The 18,739-nt window shown below is 38.0% G+C and overlaps 1 protein-coding gene across 8 annotated transcripts in view; it reads right to left on the bottom strand.

Annotated features, from left to right (window-relative positions):
* NEK7 (NIMA related kinase 7) overlaps nucleotides 1-18,739 on the bottom strand; it is a 134,325-nt gene that overhangs the window by 39,610 nt on the left and 75,976 nt on the right. For all 8 annotated transcript variants that reach the window (XM_064477298.1, XM_064477295.1, XM_064477294.1 and 5 more), the window contains 2 exons: nucleotides 5,718-5,826; nucleotides 4,710-4,817 (listed from right to left, as the gene is read on the bottom strand). In XM_064477298.1, coding sequence (XP_064333368.1) covers nucleotides 4,710-4,817; nucleotides 5,718-5,826 — 217 coding nt within the window. The remainder of the gene's footprint in view (nucleotides 1-4,709; nucleotides 4,818-5,717; nucleotides 5,827-18,739) is intronic.

Raw genomic sequence — 18,739 nt, 5'->3', positions numbered from 1 at the left:
CCCAGATCTCAGACAGGGATAAACTCTGTGGCTGATGAGCTCTGCGAGATTTACACTGGGCTCAGTTCCATGCAGCATGCCCTAAAGGCCGTTTAAGAGCAAAAGAGGGAAGTCCCGGGACTGAGCAGCACCGGAGGAGAGCAGACAACGCTGGGTGTGAAGACCCCCAAGGCGACAGAGGTTGCTCGGCCTTCACGCACACAGACCCGTCGTCATGACAACCCTGCACAGCTGGCCGCAGCACCCGGAGCGAGGGTGAGCTCCTCCCACCCTGGGCTGGGCGCGCCCTCACCCGCCCCTTCACACCTCCTGCACCGAGCTCATCCGGCAGCCGCCCCGCGGTACAAACTGCTGCTGGTGCCGGCGAGTGTTCCCCCGTCCTTTCGCATCCTGCCAGTCTTCGTTCAGACACCACCTCCTCACAGGGGCGTCGTCCACACACCCTTTCGAGCATACTTCCCGCAAGTCATCTTACTTCTGTGTTTGTTTTTTACTACCCACTCCCTCCCCGCAGACGGCAAGACCCACGAGGACGAGGCCTGTCCCACTCTGCTACACTCCTTCCTGGTCCTCGGAGCAGCACCTGCGCTACAAAGGCACTAAAACTATTGTTTTGAATGAATCAACTCAGGTATTTTAACAGAATAAATAAAATCGCACACGAACTCCCTCTCCTCTTCCCTTTTCTTTCTCTGTATCTCCCCCAACCCCCTCCACTGTCATGTTAACACAAGCAATCTAACATTTACACAGCACGCTGCAGTGTTCAGAAAGCACCTTCACAGCCGTTTTATTATCGGGTTCGGGACCGGTTAGAGGTTAACGGACAACTTAGGATGGCGATTACTCACATTTCTGTTTTTAGAAATATGGAAACTGAACCTTAGAAAAGTCAGTAAATGGCTTGATCAAGGTCCTCCAGAAGAACAGGCATAAAATCCAAGCACCCCCCCTTCTCTCCAGACAGTGTTCTGTCTCACGTTCCAGAAAGGAAAAGGCAAACCATGGAGGCACACAACGAGGTGGGAGTGTGTCGTCAAGGACCAGAGTGGGTCAGAGGACACTGGTGCCAAGAGGACCCTGGATGCTGAGCCAGGACTTTGCATGACAGCCTTTAGGCAACAGAGAACCATCAAAGATTTGGAGCAAGTAATATAATCAGATAATGCTTTTAGGAAGGAAAGTCTGCTGGGAATAAACAGAACTGATTAAAAAAGAGGATGTTAGAAACCAGGGAGGGTCGTTTCCTAGTGGAAACGTGACGCAGTTATGGATTACCAAGGAGGACAGAAGAGCCGCGGGAGAGGCTGGGAGGCCAAGTGTGCGGCGGGGACGGAAGAGACACCAAAGGCCTCTGCACCGAGCTCATCCCGCAGCATCAGAAGTGAACATGGCTGGAACATCCCGCAACATCAGGTTTAGCACATGTAACTTTAACCCTGAATTCAAGGACTTACTATTATCCTGTGTTAACATACTTTTAAGTATAACACTGGTTCTGAAAGCTGATTGGAAATACGACCACCTATACAATTTTATTAGCTACAGAAAATGCGACAGAGCTGGAGATTTTATTCCATGCTGACATGTTATCATGGAATCAAATGATACGAGTAAGAGATACAAACTGAACAGACAACTGAAAAATTCAAAGACTTGCCAATCTCTTGAGGAATGTTAAATACGAAAAATTTTGGAAGCATGTGCTTCTTACTGATGATGATCAAGTGAATCAAAGTAAGTGGAAATAAGTGGAAAAATCTCCGATTTTTGAACAAAAAGTGTATTTTGGAATAAACAAAGTATAAATGCATAAATACAAGATATTTTAACAATCTGAGGTATTTTTGCCTTTTTGAATTAATTCCTGAAAAAATTTCCTTTACAAAATTAAATGAAATTTGGCTCCAGGACAGACTTCATTTAAAGTCAACTTAATCGAATTCTCCTTTATGAACTACTAGAGGCCTCATTTATTTGTAGTTTCACTAATATTTAGGGCTACACTGTGAATAATCATGCTCTATGGATTTTATCTACAGCGAAATCAGAAAAACATCAACATGCAATAAAACATACAGTTTATCATATTTTCTGTGAGCAAAATAAACGTGTACAGGTGGCCACATTTTCAAGCACTTTTGGAACCAACTGTTGAAAACAATCTTTTATTTTTTTAAATTGAAGTATAGTTGATTTATATTAGTTTCAGGTGTACAGCAAAGTGATTCAATATTTGTATTGATTATACTTCATTTAATATTATTACAGAATAATGGCTAACTTTCCCTGTGTTGTACCGTATATCCTTATTGCTTAAACCAATATTCTAAATTTGCTCTTAAAACTAAAAAATATACATCAGTAACACCAGAGAGTAACAATTCTCTAAAAGTAAAAATTAGGGTCAACTTGTCAACAAGTGTAAGTCTGTGTCAGGATTTCCATCTTTTTATTTTACACATATTCTTTGTTAGCAAAGATCTTTTCCTGATCCTTCTACATAGCATTTTTACTGGGTTCAGACAGCCTTGGTTGGCTACACTTCAGACTTTAATTCCTGATGTTCAATGTGCTTTGTTTAGTGAACGTCAGTCTCAAATCATCAAAATCTTTACTTTGCAGAGAAGACAGGCACGATTAAGAGAAGTTTTCTTATGTAAGCACATTTTTCTCAAAATAATATGGAAAACAAAAATGCTTGTGAAAAATTATTTTCCTATTGATTCACTCATCAGAGAAACAGTCTTGCTGCCACATCCTCGCTGGCTGTACCACAGGTGTGTCTCAGGATGTCCTGCCATCACAGCATCCCCATTTACTCGTGTGTGTGTGTGTATGTTAATATGTGTATTTAACTACAAGACCCTCAGTGAATTGATTCAGATTAACACTGACATTATAAATTCTTAATGAATTATTAAATCTATTAAAACTTTACTCTCTACAGCACATAATTTGGGCTACCACAGCACCTAAATCTGGGGGTGGGTATACATTTGTAAACCCCGTTGAGAACTTTCATAAGAGGCAGTGGCAGGCGAGCTGAAGAAGCCAATTTCCAAAACTTGTTCGAGTCTGGGTTCCACACAATATGCTGGATCCTTAGGGTCAGGGAACCCGGTACACTCAGAGCGACAGTCTGCACAGCGCATGTGACCCACACACATGCGTGTGCAGGAGCCTGCTCCATGCAGCTGTGCATGTGCGCACGCGTGTATGTGTAACCTAGCATTTCTAAGCAGATTCATGACAGGTGCTGTGAGGACATTCCGTTCGGGTGAGTAACAAAGTGAAACGTGTTATCTCTCCTAATGATGAATGGCACTGGCTTGGAACAGTCTACGGTTTTCCCCACAGAAACCCTCTCCTATTTGCACTGTAAGAGGTGGACCTTCCAAACAATAAAACTTTAAGAAAGTGCTCTGCAAATTTATGCATTTCTTAAGGCATTTCATACCAAATTTTATCCAGAAAAAATTGTAACACTCTGTAAGAATAAATGTAAAGTGAAAGAAGAAATAAAAACAGTATTACTTGGTTATCAGTTGAAATTATATTTTCATAAAAGTACTTGACAAAATTTAAAACTCAGTGTAAAAGGTGAAGTACTATCTTTCCACGACTCCTTAACCTAGGATCCACTATTTTGTCATTCAGTAAACACTGATTTCTTGATTAGGTGCCTACTTACTGTTCTAGACATATCTAGAATTAAATGACAGGTTTAAGGCCACACAGAACCTTAGTAATAAAGCTATAAAATCTTTAAAAATGTCTACTCAATTAATTCAGATGCTTGTTTTACTATTTTGTTATTTAGTGCAACTTACTTATTCCTTATCAGGCCATTTAATTTTTTTTTTATTTTGCATTTAAAAACAATAATTTTACCCCTCAAATTAACTGTTATCAGTGAAATTATAACACCAAAAATAGGGCACCATTAAATTAAAGCCAACTTACTTTTAGCTTAACTCTTATTTTATTTTGGCTGTTACCATTTTGTCTAAGTCTTATATTTACAAGGAGAAAATATGGTTTGAAGAGTTTTAAGGAAGCTCTATCACTGGCTATAAGTGATTCAATTTAAAAAAGTTATTTCTCCCTAGTAATTTCTGTTGTTTCTAAACTGGACAACTTTCTTTGCATTAATATAACATTGGAACAGCTGCATTCAGTTCTGTTTTCGGCATAAAGGATGCCGGGACAGCACCAGCTCTAGAATGAATGAAGCACAAGTATCTTCTACTTTGTAATTTGGGGAAATACATCCTCATTAGCCACCGATCACCTGCAGGTTCCTCCTCCGCAGTCACCACAGCTACGTATGTTACATTTACATTCACAAACTGCTACAGTATGTTTAAATGGTCAGTTTTAATTCAAGATACGGTTTCTTCTTCATATAATCTTAATATTATTAAATGTAAAAAAAAAAAGGACAGATCCATGGCAATAGTTAAAACCTCAATCTGCTCATTAGCATTTTCTCTTGCTAAATGCCTGCCTGAGGTCAAATTAACAGAAGATCCAACTGTCAGGTGAAGGGACACGTTACACCGGATAGGTTTCAGCTCAGGACCTGATGATAACAGTTTTATTTAGAATATAAGAGCAGGTATATAATTGGTACATCCCCTATATTTTTAACCACGGGGTAGGGGGAGGGGGTAGGTAACTGAATGAAATTATATTGTGTCTCTTACCTAAAGAATGTGCAGCTGTGGTTTTTGAGCTAAAAAACCGGCCAAGCCCAAGATCTCCAAGTTTGACCACCCCAGTGGCTGTAATGAACACATTAGCTGGTTTTATATCTGTGAATAAATGGGATCAGGTGAAAGATGATGTCAGTTTAGGTGAAATATTCAAGGGTTTAAAAACCACTTTTCATCACAGAATTTATAACATATCTTAAAAATGGAAGTCAGTTTGAATTTTGAACCAATTATTTTGAGAAATTTTCATATATCCTAATACTTCTGAGTTCTCAGTCCTCTGACAGAAAACCATCCATCAATGAGGGATTTAAAATGCACTTTGCTTTCCACTTTCAAATAAATTTCTGTGAAATTCAAAGTATAAAATAAATCTGTGCCTTTCTTATATCAATTTTAAATAAGCTATCTTACTAATTAGTGATTTATTGATATGTTTACATAAAATAGAAAATCTTAACTTCATTATTATTTACTTACCAAAATTATGTTATTATTTACTTAGATGACCTTAGAAATTTTAATTGCTTAAATAAATTTAAGCTGAAGTTTTCACACCCTAAAAATCAAGGGATCAATTCCTTTATGATGTAACCTTCACACATTTTGCCCAACCATTTGACTAATACTCAAAAATATATTAAGAGTGAATGCTGATAATTAAAAATCGAAGTAGCTATAATGTATGCTGTTCATAAAAAAAGAAAACCTCTTCCTTATGTATATTCAACTGCTTCCTGCAACTACTTTTTTTTTCTTTACCAACATAGTAAAAAAAAAAAAAAAGGTCAAACAGAAAAATAACTAATTCTCATTCTTATTTAAAACCAAGCAGGGCTTTACTTAAAAGCTTATCACTCTAGTAAAATTATAATTTGGAAACACATTACTTAGGAAAGCACAGTAATATGCAGCGACTGGAAGGCATTTACTCTCCGATGGCCTGGTAACGTGCGTTGTTTAGAACCGCGCTAAGTGGCCCGTGGCTTACTGACTCACCTCGGTGCATGACCCGCCGAGAATGCATGTGCTCCAGCGCGCTGCAGAGCTGGACAAAGTACTTCCAAACGGTTCTTTCAGGAATTAGCCTCTTTTGTTTCTTAAAATGCTGTTCAAAAAATTAAAAATAAGATTTAAAAAACCTAAAATACCTTTACACTAGATTCTGATGTGCAAAAAGCCTTAAATCAGAAAAACACCTACTTTTATCTACCTGCCCCCAGCTTAAAAACATGAATTTCCACAGTGAAATGATTCTAAGATTTTTACCTGACATAATGCTTAAATTTCTCCCAGCGTATCTCAAGTTAGCACAGGTCATATCACTACATCTCTGTGATGTCTACCTATTTCAAAACAATTAACATCCATATAAAATAATTTCTTATCCTAAAAGGAGGAGGTCAAATTTTATTGTAAGAAAAGCCAGAATGAAAAAGTCTAGATCTGAAGATAATTATTTTCATTGCAAGACAGGTCTTCTCTTGACAAAAGGCTTCACTGTGAATTCTTTTTTAATGCTGAACCCTGGTGATATGAAATATCACTTAATTTATTAAAAATTAAACAAATAAAAGGGATTTATGTGAAAATTTTTCATGAATATTCACTGCATATTACAAGTCAAACCTGTACTTTGCCTTGAATGAATGAAACTAAACTTCATGGAAGAAAAACGTTACAGGAAGACCGGAGCAAAAAGCAGAGCACAGAAAGGCTGGTCAGGAGATGGGTGGCACCTCGTACAAAGGGGCAAGACCTAAAATAAACTGCTAAACCAAAGGGCTGTATTTAGGCCCGCTCTCCTACAGGGCACTGGCTGGAAGGGGACACCAGTAATACGCTCATCCAACAGCAACGCTCTTGGTTTCATGAGATCTATAAAGATTCTTTACATAAAAATCATTTTTCAAAAATAAAAACGTAACTGGTTTCCTACTTAGCAAAATTTCTAAATAACCAAAATGAAGTACTGCATCAGATAATTTTAACTTTATTATTGATAGATAGACAGACAGACAGACAGATATCAACATTTAAAGATGTGCTTTAATGTATTTTATCTGCATTTTTGGAAGTTTTACTAATTTGATTTCTGAGTTACCGAATATGGTACTTCAGCCATTTCAGCAAAACAACGGGCTCAGTTTTCACCCTTGTGAGCAGGTGAAGGCGGCTGAAAGGAAAAGCAAAAAGGGGCAGTCTGCTGCCTCCCTCCTTCATCCCCAGCAAAGGATCAGATCTACTGTCTCACATGCACTCAATACACCAAAGGATAAAGCTTTAAGGAAAGGTGAGTAACTTTTGGTTAATCTTTCCTGTAACACACACTATGGAAATGAATTTACTGGCAATTTCAATGGCTATTATATTAGTAGCAAAAACCAAGTAACAATAAGGTGACCAGGTAATTAAAAAGCAAATCAGGGCTATTACTGAAATGGTGGAAACCTCCCATATCATGTTTCGATATTAAGTCTTATTAATTGCAGGCTGTGTCGGCATCAGTTTTCATTCTGTGGGGGCAGAGCTGCAAAATCAGCTCTTACACATAATTTTCTCTCAGACTTGGAATGAGTCCAAATCAAGCCTGTCTCTCCCTGACGCTGGATTAGCATATCAGAAGACTGTTTGATGTCAACACAAGATGGGGACCAGGTTGCTTTCCAGTCAAAAATAAATACACCATATCATGTAAGTATCAGACCATGAAAGAAAAATTTTATGCTTTAATACAGATTCTGAAATCATCATAATTATAATTAACTTCACAGTTTAAAGTCCCATCATTAAAAAATAAATCACATATGAAGGAAAGGGCAGAATGAAAAAACTGTCCTCAAAATGGAAGTCGTGAACTGGCCAAGACGGCCTGAATGTTTTCCTGTCTTCATATTCTTCTCTCAGATTGTTTCTATCAACAAAATAAAGATGGTAACAATAGACTGTATCAATACACGGCTACCTAGACAGAACGACTTGGCAAAATGTAAGTATCCAAATTAGTAACACGTTTTCGAAGAATGATTTTATGAATTTGATTTGATCAAAAGCAGTTTCATTATGTCATTGGTAGCTCCCAATATTTTTTATGTGTCTGTTTAAACATATGCTGTTTTCCAACCATCCTTGAGTAGAGGCTTTTTTGAGAAAACCAATGCTTATGATGAGACAAGCCTTTCTGTTCTGATGGTGGCACTGTTGGCCATCTCTTAAAAAGAGAATGAACAGGGAAAAGGCAGTGAAAATTTGAATTCTTTTTACTACTGGTAAAATGTATGTTAGCACTACAAAGGAGAAAATTTCATAATGCCACAGTATTAAAAAAAAGAACAACTTTCTCTTAACTTATTCTAATATATACACATCTTTTAAGTTAATTATCTAGTCAAATGGCACAACTGTGCAAAAATCCAATTTTTCTCTGAAAAAAAAAGACAGCCCCACATATTCAGGTCTAGATTCAGAAAAAAAAAAATCTAATGCCAACATACAGAAATAAAAAATATACATTTACTTGTCATGTGATAAGTTTCTAATAAAGCAATAATTTTTTAAAGGTTGGTATCAATAAAGATTTATGTGAAAAAACATGGGATATAGCATTTTTACTATATATTAAAATAGAAATTAAACTTTTTACATCTGAAAATAAAATATCTAAAAAGTCATGAAAATGCAGAAATCAGCACTGAGGTATACCTGACCACTTGGACAGAATTTTTATTTAGTCTTCTTTTAAAGTAGGTTCATCTTTTTTCCATGCAAAGCTTCAAGTGTTGTTTATTTTAGAAGCATATTTTCTACCTCCATCAACATTATTCAAAAAAAACACTGAACATTATTCACATCACAAAATAGACATAACAAAAAGCTAGTCGGTGTACATATAAAATGTATATACAAACATCAGATTATAGCTTATCCTCACTTGTGAAATTCAGCATATCTGGTAAAGCACACGTGCAGGGTCACTGAAGTCGTGTGTATTAATATAGAAGAGGCTAGCTGATGCAAGCTGCTTCCATTCCAAGATTTTTGGGAAATAGTCACATCACTTTTTTTTTTTTAATTGTCAAACATCCTCCTACAAATTAAACGCCCAAACCGAATTACACGGTGGATACTGATTATCAAGTACCAGTTTTTGGACTCAGCTGGGTCAGCTGGTGCCTGAATCTAGACACCTCTGTTCCACGCAGAACACACATTTCTCGTTTCTATGTTTTGCGATTCTGGCATTCCTCCTCCAGAAATCTCGGGAAAAGTGTCAGTGATACTAACCAGCATAAACTCAGCCACAAAGAAAACAGGAAATTCTGTTTTGTAAATAAGTTTGTCCTTTTTTTTCAGATTTCACATATAAGTGGTATCATTTGTTATTTTTCTTTCTCTTTGTATGACTGAAGCATTACACTGTATGTCAGAAATTGACACAACATTGTAAACTGACTATACCTCAATAAATATATACATATATACGTGCACACAAAAAAGAAAATTATCTTCTTCTTTGATTAAAAAATTAATCTCCATAGTGTATCAAAACATTTGAGTCCATAGTTTGATATGTTAATCTTTAAAGAAGAAAGTTTCAGACAAAACATCCAGAACCACCGGGCCGGCTTCATGGGCTTGCAGCCTGGACAGTCACGCAGGCGTGACTTGGTGTGATGCTCTGTTCTGCCATCTAGAAATCCTTCATCATTTGTTAACAAGGGGACCCACAATTATGTAGCTGGTCCTGGCAACCATATACCAAGCATCCTTTGGAAGTGCGCTGCTGTAGTTAAAAACAGAACCAAAAAAACAACAACAAATACAATCCTGGCAGACAAGTCATCTCTGAAGAAGATTAGGAGAAATGATAATTAAATAATGAGAAATGACGAAGGTAAGGAGAACCGGAGCTGCAGGCACCAGCTGCTCCATCCCTTCCAGACGTCTGACCAGAGGGAGTCGTTCATGTTCAACACGAGGAAACACTTCCTGCTCGGGAGTGCTGGCAAGTGCTTAATGTGCCACACACATAATCCACAGTCACCTTTTAATAACAGACCTGATGGTGAGGCTTGACAGGCATGGCTGTGTGACCTTGAACAAATCACTTAATCTTGCTGGGCCTCAGTGTCCTCACTATACTGAGCAGAGTCTGGGGATGATCTGTGTGGTCCCCACCACTATGGTGCTACCATCTCAGTTATCTGTAATTATGAATGTCTGATGGGCACTATTTTTCACACTTAAAAATAATAAATTTTACTGGTATGTCCTGTCTTTAAATCTCCAGTTAACAGAAACAAGGGAAAAAACTAACAGTATCTCAAAGATCCCCACAGGTCCAGTTAATACTATATCCGGTCGCCACATGAGATGACAGGTAGTCAGAGCGCTTCGTGACGTTTATCATCAGAAAGGATGTTGTGTTCCCAAACATTTCTGCGATCACAATGTATTTTCATAAGACTACATGTTGCAATGGTTATTTCAAAGAATTAAATTTATAGAGATTGGGTGATGGAAAAGATAGAACACTTCTGAAAGTATAACTTGACAGTTCTAAGTGTGATTTTTATTATACATCGATCTTTCTCTGGAAACACTTTCCCTGTGAGGGTATAAGCAGGTCTCAACAGACTAAACCGTACAAGCACTTGCTGCAGACAATTTGGGGAATTACATAAACGCATAAAATAGTTACGCCTCAAGTAGGACTTGGGTCTGTAATGCTAATTTGCATTCAGGCACCTTAAAAGTGCTTTAGAAGATGTGAGTAGAATGGGCCTGGCGGCCAGGAGCTCACTAAAAATACTTATCACCTGAGTCTCATTTTATCCCCTTTGATCAAATATTTCCCATCCAAGACCTACTAGTCTTCCTTCCCTATAATGTTTGAAAAATCTGCTGAGAGTACTCAGCTGTTTCTAGATAATAGTTTAATAGAATATCAACATAATCTATTCATTCCACAAAGCAAAATTGCATAGCTAATAATGGGAGTGGAAATTTTATTTTATTTTATGGTATAAAATATGAAACAGATAAAGATTTTTTTCTGAGCAATTAAACCCCAGGGGAAAAAAGAGAAAGTTATTCAACAAACAAGAAAAATAAGCTCCTACAACGTCACAATGTTCTTCCCCCCCAAAAGCTGCCCTCTGAGAGTTGGTACATCAATATCAAGGAGACTCAGGAGTTTTTTGAAAATCAGTGAAAAACATAAGAATGCACCAGAACTACTACAGGGAATGATGCCTGTGTTGCTGCCATGCAGATAATTCTTAAGGGGAGCCTCCATGTTCCTAAAACTGAAGGGAAAGTCCTTGGAAATACTGGTGATGTTTTCTCTGCTGCATTAGCGCACTAGAGACAGGGGGTGAGACAGCAAAGCAGAGAGCCAGCCTTCAGGAAGACACAGACGGTCACGAAGATAAACGGAAACACTGCCTCTTAAATGAACTCTTTCTGGTTATGTTAAACCAGACAGCAGTGAGACAGCTGGAAAGATATTTCAATATCCTTAATGAACAAGGAAAACAAAGTCTCCCGGTAGAAATCTGAATGAAAAATAATGGGGCAGGGGCTGGACCTCTTCTCCCTACTCGACTATCCACAGACCTGCAGCTTAGGGTGGTAAATGGGTTTCAAAAGGCAGCTTTCAGTCCATATTAAACTTCAAATAAAAGGAGCAGAAAGTTCCTTGAAAGTTATGTTTTAACTTTTCCCAGGTAAACACAGTTCAAAGCTTACCCATCACTGTTTCATTATGCTCACGGAGCTCCATACTGGTCACGATGGGACATCATTTTCGACACTCTAAGTTCGACACTACTTAGGGACTTTAATAAAGTGAAATACTGCTACCAGACTTCTTAGGTGTGAAAGAAAACCCAAGTGGTATTTTATCAGTAACACTGCTTCTATAAAAACGCTGCTGTATGACACACCTGCATGTACATGTCACAGAGACACAAACCTACGTGCATGCACAGAGGTGTGCACGCGTGTGCGGCAGCCTACGTCCACAGGTGCAATTCTGTGTGGTTTTTCAGTTACAGACACTCACTTGTAACCCTAAGACTTCTGAATGATTCTAAAGTCATATACAGTATACGGCAGACAACGATCTTACACAAGAGGCTCAGTTTGGCAGGAAACAGACCGCATTTGGCATTACGGGCAGGTCTCACCACTGCCCGGCTTGGGCTGCACACTTTGTGCTGAGACGGAAAGTGCACGTCTCCCAGTAACTGTAAATCAGGGTGAGCAGAGACAGATGGCACTGCTGGGAAGATTTTATTGCTTTAAGGATCCAAAGGTCAAGACTGTAAAAGACATTTCAAAGTGATTTTATTTCCAGTACAGCCTCTAAATTTGGGTAAGTACAAATAAAAACATGTCTGCAAATGTGAAAAACAACCACACCAAGAAGGTGAACAAGATTTACAAGTTATAATATTTGAAGATAATAATTATCTCCAAAACATTGTTGATATTTTCGCTAACTTATCAAAGTCTGTGGTAAGCAGAATTCTAAGACACATCTCACCCCTCAAAATTCTCTGGTTCTGGGAACCGCCCCCAACCTTGAGTGTGAGCTAGGTGTGCATATGATGAACTAGCAGCCCCACGTTCTGTTTTCTGTGTGGCAGGAAGGATGTGCAGATGTAATCAAGGGTCTAAACAGGCTGCTTTTGGAAAGCAGGAAATTATCTTGGGTAGACATGACCCAGTCAGGTAAACCCGTCAAAGAAGTCAGAGAGATTCAAAGCCAGAGACTCTCCTGGGGCCCCGAGGGAGCAAACTGCCAGGCTGTGGAGAGGCCGTGTGGCAGGAAGAGCAGGCAGGCTCGAGGACCAGGGGTCGGCGCCCCTTGGCAAGCAGGAGAGCGGGGACTTCAGTCACACAAACACAAGGAACTGAATTCTCCCAACAGTCAGTGAACAGGAAAGAAAACCCCAAACCTCAGATAAGATCAATTCTGAGACCCTGAGCAGAGAACTCACTAACCACTATGTGAAGTCACTGACCCTCCAAAACTGTGAAATACTAAATTTTTGTTGTTTTAAGCTGCTAAGTTTGTGGTAATTAGCAATAAAAAACTAACACAAAGTGCATGGCTAAACACAGTAAAAGTCAATATAAAAAATTAACGCTATGTCTCTAAAAAAGACTCTTAAGGTGCCTACCAAATTTAAAAGGAAAGACACACAGGTGGTAACGATGTAGAAAATACAAAGCTGACAATCCAAGAAAACAGTCCTACATCTCAAAATATTAGTAGGAAGAGACAGCAGGAGGAGACAGCCTAGCTCAGGAACAAGACAAGGATGCCCACGCTCCCCACCCCTGATACCACAGCACAGGGAGAACCTTCCCCAGCAATCAGGCAAGAAAATAAACAAATAAAAGGCATCAGAACTGGGTAGGAAGAAGAAAAATTGTCTCTGTGTGAAGCTGACATGATTTTATACATACAAAATCCTCAACACCCCACTAAAAACTGTTAGTTCTAATCAACAAATTCAGTAGAGCTGCAGAATATAAAATTAACATACAAAAATCAGCAGCATTTCTATACTACTGAGTAATAATGAATTATCTACAAAAGAAATAAAGAATAATAATAAAATAAAAACAATTTCATTTACAGTAGCATCAAAAACAATAAAGTACTTGGGAGTAAACTTAACCAAGAAGGTGAAAAATCTTTACTCAGAAAACTACTAGATATTGATGAAACTAATAAAAGACACAAATAAATGGAAAAGAATCCCATGTTCATGATCGGAAAAATTAATATTAAAATATCAGTACTACCAAAAGGCATCTATAGATTCAACACAATCCCTATTATGATCCCAGTGGCATTTTTTAAAGAAGAATTTACAGAAATTTTAAAATTTATATAGAGCCACAAAAGACCCCCAAATAGCCAAAGCAATCCTGAGAAAGAAGGACAAAGCAGAAGGCATCATACGTCCTGATTTCAAACTATACTACAAAGTTACAGTAATCAAAACAGAACAGTACTGGCATAAAACCAGATACACAGATCAATGGAACAGAATCAAGAGCTCAGAAATAAACCCCAGCACTTACAGTCAACTAATATTTGACAAGGGAGCATTCAATAATTCAGTCTCTTCAATAATTGGTGCTGGGAAAATTGGACATCCACACGTAAAAGAATAAAATTAGACCCTTATTTTACATCACTCACAAAAGTTAACTTGAAATGAATTAAAGATTTAAGTGTGAGGCCAGCAACCATGAAAATCCTAGAAGAAAACACAGGAAAAAAGCAACCTGGCATGGGTCTTGGCAATGACATTTTGGATATGACACCTAAAGCATAAGCAACGAAATAAAAAAATACACAAGTAGGACTACATCAAATAAAGAGCCTCTGCACAGCAAAAGAAACATCAACAAAGTGAAAAGACAACCTACAGAACAGAAAAAAATATTTGCAAACAAAATAGCTGATGAGGGGTTAATATCCAAAATATACAAAGAACTCATATAACTCAACAGCAAAAACCCACAAATAATCCAATTAACCAGCAGGCAAAAGACCTGAGTAGACATTTTTCCAAAGAAGATATATGAATAGCCAACAGGTACGTGAAAAGATGCTCAACATCATTAGCCATTAGGGAAATGCAAATCAAACATACACTGAGATATATCACTTCATACCTGTTAGAATGGCCATTAAAAAAAAAAAAAGTCAAGAGATAAACGGTGGCAAGGATATGGAGAAAAGGAACACTTCTGCACCACTGGTGAGACTGTATACTGGTGCAGCCACTATGGAAAAGAGTATAGAGGACCCTCAAAAATTAAAAATAGGACTACCATATGATCTAGCAATTCCACTTCTGGGTATCTATCCAAAGGAAACAAAAACACTAACTCAAAAAGATATCTGCCCCCCACCTTCACTGCAGCATTATTTACAATAGCCAAGATATGGAAGCAAACTAAGTGTCCATTGATGAATGAATGGATAAAGAAGTTGTAGCATATATACAGTGGAATATTATTCAGCCATAAAAATGAGAAAATTCTGCCATTTGCAAAAATATGGATGGACTTGAGGGCATTATGCAAAGTGAAAAGTCAGAGAGAGAAAGAGAAATATTGTATGGTGTCCCTTACATGTGGAATCTAAAACACACAAATCTCATAGAAAAAAGAGATTCAGTTTCTAGCTATCAGAGGAAGAGGGAAGGAGGCAGGAGGAACTGGAGGACAGTGGTCAAAAGGTACAAACTTCCAGCAGTAAGATAAAAAGGGGGGGATTGGATAGCTCAGTGTAGAGTTTGTGCTTAGCATGCTCTGGCTAAGGTCCTGGGTTCAAACCTCAGTACTTCCACTTTAAAAAAATTAATAAAATAAAATGAAAAATACATAAATAAACCTAGTTATCTCCCCCCAAAAAACAAACAAACAAAAAAGGTAAGTAAGTACTCGAGATGCCACGTACAGCATGAAGGCTACAGTCAACACTGCTGTACGATACAGTGGAGAGCTGTTAAGGGACTAACTCCTAAAAGTCCTCACCACAAGGGAAAAAAAAACTTTTTTTCTTTTTTTGCATTTTCTTTTTATTGTAGGTTTATTTATGTATATTTTATATGAGAATATGGATGTGAACTAAACTTGCTTCAATATTCATTTCACAATATATTATATGTAAGGCAAACCATTATGCTGCACCCCTTAAACTTATACAGTGATGTATCCCAATTACATCTCAATAAAATGGGGGGGGGGGGCGCTTAACTAATTATTTGAAATTGTGCCAAACTCTTGGCACAAAATAGATACCCATTTAAATTATTTATATTGCATATTTCACTATGAAAGATTTGTAAGAATAATATTCACTTCCCTCTTAGCCAGTGTGGTGTGGTATGACAATTTTTTGGCAGATAACAAACTTCTAAGTTTCCCCTCAAGAGATTTATTGCATTGGGTTATATTTTGTTTTACTGGTATTTCAGTAAAATCTAGCTTTTAAAAAATATAGTGCTAAATACATGCACTTGTATTTTCTTCTACCTCTCTCAAATTGACTTTCTAATGGGCCATTATAAACATAGGAACTTATAAATAGTTCAGTCAATAAACCGTATTTTAGCAAAATGGGCTATGAAGATTTTAAAAATATTTTAGCAATATTTCTATTGACAAATTAAAATAAACAAAGCTCTTGTTAATATATTTCTGAGATTAATCTCTCATCACCTCTACACTAAGTCTCCATCACCAAATATGTTTCTTGGCAACAGAAGAGTGAAATAAACAGGATTAATAAGGCATCCTACAAAATGGAATATGTACTGGTCCAATTTAGGGTACAATAAAGAAAATATATAGCATATATATCACAAATTGATAAACTGTAACCTAACTTTTCTAAGAGTCTTTTTCTTTAAATTTCTGATTACTGTTGATAAAGAAATATATGACGAAAAATTCTGGATTTCCTTTTATCCTAAAACTCATCTGGGAAGTATTTCATTTGACCACAGCCTCAGGTATTCCTCTGTCACTAATTAGAGAAATACTGAATATTTCAACTATAAATTACTTAATTATATTTGTCAGCCTGCTCTAAACCAATTAATTATTTACTTGTAAAAATCTTTGATGCAACGCTATCCAGAGGTTCATTTCTGGAATACAGACCAGGAGCTGTATTTCCTCTTCTACCCCAATTAAGCTGAAGAGTTGAGACAGTGAAATGTATTACTGAGATGAACAATGATCTGTAACATTACTCACTATAAAGGCATGAAGCACGTTCCTCAGAATCCAAGTATCTACTGCTGTCCTTTATAAGCATTAAGTCACTGCCACATTCCTTCCTAAAAGAAGTTCCTATGATTTTTTCGTAATGTAGTCTCTTCTATAAAGAACAGCTTTTAGCACAAATTAGAGTGTTTAGAAAACAATTTTAGAATCTTAAGGCAAAAAAAAAAATCCTTCCTGTATCAGGAAAAGATCATGTTATACCACTACCATTGTTTACCGACGGGACCCTGGTACAGGGGAGATAAAGGAAGTGAAATAAGAACATTCTAGCAGCTGTCGGATAGATGGAATATATTCAGAGAGGCACATATAATTACATGTGTGTGTGCATATATTTGTATATATCCCTATAAAAATAGAATACATATATACATACATATTTATCATTTAGCCCTCATAATGACACTCCACGGCAGGTATTAACCCAATTTCACAGATAAGGAAACAGAATCTCAATCATTAAGATGAAGTAGCTAACTCAAGGTCATGTAGCACCACCTTCTATTGCCCTCAGAGTTCCCAGGAAGGGTTTGGCCGTCCTGTTACAAACTACAATTAGACCCTATCTTATTCCTTTATAAAACTTATTACAACTCCAGTTATACAGTTTCCTATGAGTTTTAGTTAAATGCCTCTTGGTCCCACTAGACAATGAGTTTCAAGAAGGCATGAACCATGAATACAGCACGAGGTAAATATCCAATAAATAAATTAAAGAGTGCTGTTTTGAAAGGCCACAAATCGGTATATTTATTTGAAAGAATAATTTGGCAGTATCTGTTATGGCTTAAGGTGCACATACCCTATCACCCAGCAACATTATTTACAGAAATGGATGTAACTGTCTATTGAATAGAGTGTGTGTGATGCTGTTGTACTGAAACATACAAGGCCTGGTCCTGGAGCTTTCTCTATAAGGATTAAAAACAATGGAAACAGTGCAAGTGTCTCTCAATAAAGCAATCACTAAGTACACTGTGCTGTGTCTGAGAAAGAACACACACACCAGTATATGTTCTTTTATTTGTGTGTGTCTGAGTGTAAAGGTACAAAATGAAGTCGGGAAGGGTTCTGCACGTGCAAGTCAGTGGTCACCTCTGGCGGATGGGAATGCAGGCGGACAGTTAAGGATCTTCATCACTTGAGAAAACCAGAGACATCTTATATTAAAAAAATTACAAACATTAAGCTTACTAAGTCAACAGAGAGAAAAGCCATTAACTCTGTGTTCTGTTAAAACGCATCCATCTGTGATCATATTAATCCTATTAGATGAAGGGCCAGAAGGGTTCTCACAGGTCAGATCCTTCCAAGTGATTAAAATTCATCACTCCCTCCCAATATAACTGGGTATTTGGTCAGGTCTAAAACACCACACTGCAGGAGACATACGTGAATGCAGCCAGGAAATGAGGCTATTCCACCCAAGTGAAACTGCTTGGTCAAACTCTCTACTCTGGGTACTGGGAGAACTTGCTGTGACGGCCGATATGCTGAGACTACTGCAAGGTCTGTAAGTGCAGGCTCCAAGAGGATCGGGAAAGCCAGACCCGGAATGTCTTACGTCTTGACTCGGCAGACTGATGGTAAAGGACCAGGTCATTAAAGGCGTACACGATAAAGCCTCCTGGAGAGGGAGGACTGATGTCACTAACCCTTCACAGAGGAGCCGCCCCAGTGCCCTACCAAAGCACAGTAAGCTGCTCTAGAAGCTTCCAACTCACTAGGAATCAGCTGACACCTTTTATTAAAAAAAAAAAAAAGTGCCTTAAATAGTCTTTTACATGATAGATACCTTTAAATTTAGTCAGAAGCCCCCAGGGTGTTTTAAGGGTACAGCCATCAATTCTATAATGGCAAGTTACTACTTGTTACCAAACAGAATTCTGTTGTTCTGAATCTTACTGGGGCCACTGGGGCAGCTGATAAAAAATTTCCTTGATGATGTCAATGGACAGCAAGTCTGTTTAAACAGGAAGCTGAGTTCATCACCACAGTAAATATAAGATCACACTGACAAATTTTTCCTCCGTCACTGGCTGGGGAAATCTGAATCTGCTGGGGATGGAGGTCACAGGGCTTCTGGAGGCACCCTGGCCTTGCGCCAGTTTTCCCAGGCAGGGAAGGGTCAGCGGCGCACTCCTCCAGGCGCCCTGGCGTCTGCCCAGGCACAGCGCCCTAAGTGTGACGTAGGA

Source organism: Camelus dromedarius, chromosome 21 (assembly GCF_036321535.1).
Source record: "Camelus dromedarius isolate mCamDro1 chromosome 21, mCamDro1.pat, whole genome shotgun sequence".
NCBI lineage: Eukaryota > Metazoa > Chordata > Mammalia > Artiodactyla > Camelidae > Camelus > Camelus dromedarius.
This window is presented reverse-complemented; position numbering and strand designations above follow the sequence as displayed.